Source organism: Haemorhous mexicanus, chromosome 8 (assembly GCF_027477595.1).
Source record: "Haemorhous mexicanus isolate bHaeMex1 chromosome 8, bHaeMex1.pri, whole genome shotgun sequence".
In the NCBI taxonomy this organism is placed as follows: Eukaryota; Metazoa; Chordata; class Aves; order Passeriformes; family Fringillidae; genus Haemorhous; species Haemorhous mexicanus.
Window position 1 is genome coordinate 2,123,188 of NC_082348.1, and position 6,873 is coordinate 2,130,060.

Below are 6,873 nucleotides of genomic sequence, written 5' to 3' on the forward strand. Positions count from 1 at the left end.
TGCACAATCTGTGTGTGTGTGTGTGTGCCGGGCTGTGCCCTCAGCCCCACATGTGCACGAACGCAGGGAATGACAGCGGCCCAAACCGCGACACGGAGCTGCCGCCGGGCTCGGCGACACCCGGCCGGACGAGAGGGACAGCCCGTCCCGCTGACCCTCGGAAAGGGAGAAGCTGGCCCGGACCCGCTCGTTCCTTGTGGAGCGGCTCAGCACGGCACCCAGCACTTTCACGCCGCCGCCACCACCACCTCCCCAGCCCGAGCGACTTGACAGCCACTCACTACAGGGCTGGCAGGAGTAGTATCAGCTTTAGTCCACAACGCGCCGAGCAACCCGAGCCGCTCCACCGGGCCGGCATCCAGAGCCCGCTGCAGCAGCCCGGCATCCCCAGCTGCTCCGGCATCCCGAGCACCCCGCACCGGCACAGCCCGAGCCCGCTCCGGCATCCCTGAGCCGTCGCTCCGGCAGTCCGCCTCCGATACTCCGCTCCGGCACCGCGCTCCGCCGCTCCGGCACACCGAGCCGCTTGGACATCCCGAGTGGGCTCCGGCACCCCGAGCTGACAATGCGAACTGACACCCCGAGCCGGCTTCGGCACGCCGCGCCGCACGCTCCACCGCTCTGACATCCCGAGCCGCTCCGGCAGCCAGAGCCCGTCCGGCAGCCCGCCTCGCTCCGCGGGGCCAGCGCCGCGCTCCGCCGCTCCGACACCGCGCTCCGCTCCGCGCTGCCCTCGGCCCGTCCCGCCGCCCTCACGCCGAAGCCCCCCCCGCTCACCCGCGCCCGGGACGCGCAGCAGAAGATGGCGGACGGCGGCAGGGCCCGCTCGCGGCGCCGGACCGCGGCTTACGCTGCGCCGTTTGCGCAGCGCCCCGAGCGCCTCGCGGCGGAGCGAGCGTAGCGCGCTTGGTGAATACCGGCGGCCGGTTCCCCGTGCGGGGGGTGCCTGTAAACAATGGTGCCCCCCCTGCGCCGCGCTCCCTTACCGATTCTTCCTCCTTCTCCATCCCCGTGGGCATCTGCGGCACGGCCCGGTTGATGGAGACGCAGTCGTTGAGGTCGGGCATGTCCTTGCCGCGGTAGATGGGCAGCGGTTTGGCGGCGTCTAGCGCCCGGGCGCGGAAGGAGAGTTTGCTCATTGTCTCCCCCTCACAATAACACCCCGGGGCCGGGCGGGCGGGGGGGGGGGGGGGGGGGGGGGCCTTCAGTGCGGCCTCGCCGCCGCCTCCCAGCCGCTCCCGCGCCGCGCCCGCGCCACCATGGAGGGTCCCGCCGCCCCGGCGCAGCTCCCGGCGGGGCCGCCCGTAGCCCGCAGCGCACGCCCCGCAGCCCTAGATCCGCGCCGGGCTCGCTCGGTCCGCTCCCTGCGCCATGGCAAACATGGCGGACATTAACCACAGCCGCTCGGCCCTCCCGGCAGCCCGCGCGGCGGGAGCGGCGCTGCGCGCGCAGCCGAGGGCGGGAGGCTGAGGGAGCCTCAGGGAGCCTGAGGGGGGCGGCGGAACCGGGCGGGAGCGGAGCGCTCCGAGCGTCCCGAGCGGGCCCGCGGTGTCCCCGCCGGCTGGCCACCGTGTCCCTGCTGTGTCCCCTCCCAGTGCCTACAGTGTCCCTGTGATACTCCAGCGGTGCGCACACAGTGTGCCTACCGTGTCCCCGCAGTGCCTCCGGGGTGTCCCCCCTGTCTCCCTGCCGTGCCCCCACGGTGTCGCCACAGTGTCCTCGCTGTTTCTCCACAGTGTCCCTGTATTGTCCTCACAGTCTCTTCCCAATGTCTCCCCACTATGGTCCCCACAGTGTCCCGGCTGGGTCCTCACTGTCTCCTGACAGTGTCCCCACAAAGTCCCCACCGTCTCCCACACAGTGTCCCCACTGTGTCCCACATTGTCCCTGCCGTGTCCCCACAGTGTCCCCACTGTTTCCCCTACAGCATCCACGCCGTGTGTACACAATGTTCCTGTTGTGTCCTCACAGAATCCTCACAGAGCCCCCAGTGTCTCCCCACAGTGTCCCCACAGTGTCCCCACTCTCTGGACAAACCAGCGGGTTTGTCTCCTCAGCATGTTGGTCAACGTCGACTTAAAGAGTTCCAGCCATGAAAACATCAGGAGGGTTGACACAAACCAAAACTTCAGAAGCAAACTTATGCCTGTGCATTTTTTTTTTCTCCCCCAGAGAATCACAGAATAATCAGGGTTGGAAGGGACCTCTGGAAACCATCCAGTGCAACCAGGGTCACCTGAAGCAGGTGGGTTTGGAATGACTGGAGACACCACACTCTCCCTGGGAACCTGTTCCCATCCTCTGCCACTCTCATGGAAAATTCTTCCTCATTCTGAGGTGAACTCCTCGTGTTTTAGTTTACTAAACTCCTTCATCACTCTTTCCATTAAAAACAATGTCCTGCAACTTGGAATTGAGTAACCTCAAATTCTCACCTGGACAGAGCCTCGGTCCTCTGCCCATCCAGAGCTTCCTGCACGAGTTGACATTAGTCTGTAAAACCCTTCATCAAAGACCCTTAGTACCTCAAATATCGCCTCACTTCCATTTAATTTTGACACCCTGAGACCAAGCAGCTGCTTCTCTCACCTCCACCTTAGAGCTCTCACAGGAGTTGTCAGTGTTACCTTCTGCAATAAACTGAAACTCTTACTCAAAACTTCACTGTTTAGATCACTGTGCCAACTGTACCTAATTTCCTTTTTTTTTTAATTTGAAAAAAATATGTTCAGTCTCTGAATTGCCTTTTATTTTTAGTTAGCTGCCGTGTTTTTTATTTACATGGTTTTGTATAGCAAATACAACTGCTGTTCGTGACAAACATATGATTTACAAAATGAAGAATAAAGAATTGTGTCAGCTAGAGAGAGAGAGAGAAGGAAGATGAAACAAGCACAGGAATACACAGGAGGGAAACAGAAGCAGCAAGAACATTGTGTTCATCAGCCAGACACAAATGAGCTTGGGAAAGAGATCTGGAAATTATATTAACTACTGCTATGAAAGCATCAGGTAAGAGTTCAGTCATGTGAGCAAATGAAGATTTAAAAACATGAGAGAAGGAACAGAGAATAAAAGTATGATAGACTGCCCTTATTTATAATTCCCTTAGAGTATTTTTATTTCATAAGACAGACAATTCTTACCTTGGATTAGAATTAACAGGTAAATATTTAAAATTGGTATAGTTTAGCTTAGAATTTATAATTCAGCAGCGTTTTAGAAGCAGCCAAACTTCCCAGGCTCCAGATGGGTTTGGTGCCCCTGAAGCAATTGGGGATGAGCTGGCAGCAGAGGAGGGCTGGCATTTCGGGGGTGGTTGTGACACTGTGTCCTGCAGGAGCTGTGTTTCCCACCTGGGTGCCATCAGCTGCCAGTTGTGAGCCCACTGCACAGGTGACATCCCTGGGACAGGAGCAGGCAGCTCCTCCTCAAGCCCTTCCTCCAGCACTTAAAAGACACCACGACTTTGCTCCTTCTGCTTCTGCAAGAAACTGGCATTTTACACCCTGCTGGAAGACTTTCCCCCTTTCAGTCAGCACAGCTGAACAATAGATAATAACAACCTTTTCCCTTTGTGTGCATGTTCTGCTCTTTTTCACTACTTAAATTAAAAAAAAAAATACAAAAATGGAACATATTTACCCTCCAGGTGGCTCTTAGTCCTAAACTCATCCCATTACTTTATTTCTACAAGCAATGCATTTTTTTTTTTTTAAATTATGCCCTGTAGGCTACAGAAGGGGTTTTTATGTAGTCAAAAAAGCCATTGCACAGAGCTGAACATGGGCAGAACTAAAGTTTCAGCTTGCATTAGTTTAGCTTTAAGCCAGAACCATCCATCTTTTAAGCACATAATCTGATCTCTTCCTCTTGTAAAATATTATAGGTTTTCTGAAGAATTGTAGCTGTAAAAATATTAGGAGCTGTAACTCACCTGTAGATAAAATAATTTACTTTTCAAGCACAAATCAAGGAAACAATGTCTCAAAGGAAATTTATATGTTCAATAGCTGAATTCTGACTCATCTTCATAGAGAGAATGGAATTGAATATGCACATTTGAACACTGGATTGACCAAAAATCCTCAAATTTTATTTAAACATATATATCAGTGGAAATGTCAGAGCTGTATAGGCTCGGGGGCTTTATCACATCCTTGCTTTTGGTTCTGCTTCTCCATAGTGACATTTAACACAAGGAATCCTTGTTCTCACTGTAGCTGCCCAAAGCCTGGGATGTTTCTGCAGATTTTTGCAGATTTATCCTGTTTATTTGTTGGTTTGGTTTTTTTTTTTCCTTAGTATTTCATATCTCGCTGCATTAATCTTTTCCGAGCAGAAGCATCACTTTTGGATGATTATCTCAGTGTACATTATTACAACATGATCCAGCAGGAGCATGTACTACTTCTTTACTCCATGTGTTACCTTCTAAATACAAAAAGTATTAAAAAAAATCAGAAGCTCAAAGAGAGTTCATAGAGATTCCAGAATTGATAATGGCTCCTGCCAAGGCACGGTGCTGGGTGTCCAAAACCTTCATTCAAGGTGTTAAAAGAGAACTGGAATGTTCAGGGTGCTGCTGAGCTGGCTGTAAATACACACAAATAATCAGGATATGAAGTGTACAAAGAATCATCTCCTGCAATGTGCCAGGCACAGGCTCAGAAGGTGCAGGAAAGCCATGCTGACAATCCACATCACCAAATATTTGTAAATCCCAGATTCCAGCTCTTTACAGAGGAGTTTGATCTCATGTTTAAGCAAATCCTCACTCGAAGGAAGCCTGAAATTATCCAGGAGCTGGCTTAGTAACTCCAGCACAAGGGAAAGTGCTGAGCTTTCCAGGAGATCCATGAATGGACGAGGGGAGTCTTTTTAAAGGTTATGAAGTCCTTCTTTCTCCCTGTGTCTGAGAACTCTGATTGAAGTGAAAGGAACCTCTGTCCTATTCATTTCAAAGGGGGTTTTGTCAGGAAAAAAGAGCTTGATCAAAGTAGCCAGCAAGCATGCTTAGTGCCTAATGCTCAGAGTTAATGTATCATTCCCAACCATTTCTATTTCCAATTATTCCAAGGGTTTAGGGAAGTGGCAGCCTGTGCATTTTCCCCTCGAAGGTCACCCAAACCTATCAGCCAAACCCTGAAATCCAGTATAGAATAGCTTCCTGGGAGATTTAAAGCTCTGAATGAAAATTATAAAAGTTGAAAATGGAGTTAAAATCTCCAGCCCAACACCAAATAAAACGAAATGAAAGGGCAGCTATGAAAATAGCAGATTCCCCAAATTACAGCAGGAAGGGACGATGATGAAAAGCAGCAGGAAGCTCCTGATTTGAGAGATTTATATCAAAACTATTTGTGTCAAGGAATAGGTTTAAAATGAAAGGGAATTGTGCTTTGTGTGTGGAGCTTACCACAGGCATCGGGAGCTCTTTAAAGGAACCTGCTGCAGCTGTTTCCTGTGGTATGAAATCTTGGATTCTGACTCAAAAGATAAATCTACTCTTGACTGGGCTCTTTTACAGCCCAATTCAACAAGTGAGTTAGCAATAATGCAGATACGAAACCAGAGGAATTTGGGTTGGAATTCTCAAGTAAAACCATTGGGCACCTGCAGGAGTGCAGCTCAAACCCCCAGAAATCTGGGGGTTTACCACCAGGAAAAAGAGACCAAAGAAGAAAATAATGATTTTGACTGGAACTAGAAAAGTATTGTGAAAATCAGTACCTAATAAGGATGGTATTTATGCCCTTCAACTTTGGAAAATAAGAGTAGAGAGATTTACTCAATTGTTACTTAGAAAAACATAGCAGAGAAAAATCAAGAAAATCAAGTTTACAAATGCATGCAAATTTATCCCAAAATCTCACACCTCAGAAGGCAAACACAAGATAATTATTTTTTAATTTTTTTTTATAATCAGTGCATTTGAGGAGCTGGGAGCTCCCCAGCTTGTATCAAAAAAATACAGCAACCCCCATCCTGCAACTTAAAATATCAATAAAGTAAGACTCATGGAGCATTGAAAACTGTGTTTATTTTTATTCAGATTTCAGAAGCCAGAGTGAAGGACTGCCATAAAGGGAACTCTGGAAAACTGTCCCAGAAGTAAGAGATTTCCTCCTCAGAGCTCTGTAGTTCTGCTGGATTTCAGCACAGGGGTAGGAGTGGGGCTGCTTTCTAAAAATTCATTTTCAGGCAGCTGTAAAATCATAAAATCCCAGAATCCCAGAACGGTTTGGGTTGGAAGGGACCTTAAAGGTCATCTCATTCCATGGGCTGGAACACCTTCCACTACATAAAAGCAAGAAATTAGGAAATACACCAAGTGTACCTTTCATAAAAATAAAACCCACCTAAAAGTTCACCTACAAAACCCCAACAAACCCCCTTGACAATTGCTGTCTTCTGGATTAATGGCCTGGATTTAACAATTTTTCTTTCTGATTCACAATGGCAACATTTTCCCTGCCACCTTGCTCTGAGATTGATGTCACTGCTTTGTGTTGATCTGGAGTGGCAGCACCCACTGGATTGGGAATGTTTAATGTTCCATGCAGAGAAAACCCTGAAAACCCCAAAATTCTCCCCAGCTGGGCTAGAACCATGGTGAGAACCATTTCCTGCTGTGCAGGAGCAACCCAGGTCTCACTCCTGGAAACAATTCCCTGTCCCAAATTGCTGGTGCCAATTGGAGTCAGGGGATGTTTCCCTCAAAAGGAAGATTTTACTTTTATCTGTCTGAGATTCAAATCAGAGGGAAGCTTCTTGTCACTTGTGTGGGATCAGTGTCACCTGTGCTCTGTACTTCCCCCATTTTCCTGCAAAATGGGGCTGAAAGCCTCCACAGCAAAAGCAGAATCTCTC

The 6,873-nt window shown here is 49.8% G+C and overlaps 1 protein-coding gene across 1 annotated transcript in view; it reads right to left on the reverse strand.

Moving 5' to 3' along the window:
* Positions 1–1,174, reverse strand: part of EPC2 (enhancer of polycomb homolog 2) — a 35,662-nt gene extending 34,488 nt beyond the window's left edge. Inside the window, exon 1 of the mRNA XM_059852505.1 lies at positions 987–1,174. Coding sequence (XP_059708488.1) covers positions 987–1,139 — 153 coding nt within the window. The 5' untranslated portion in view covers positions 1,140–1,174. The remainder of the gene's footprint in view (positions 1–986) is intronic.
* Between the last annotated feature and the right edge of the window lie 5,699 nt (positions 1,175–6,873).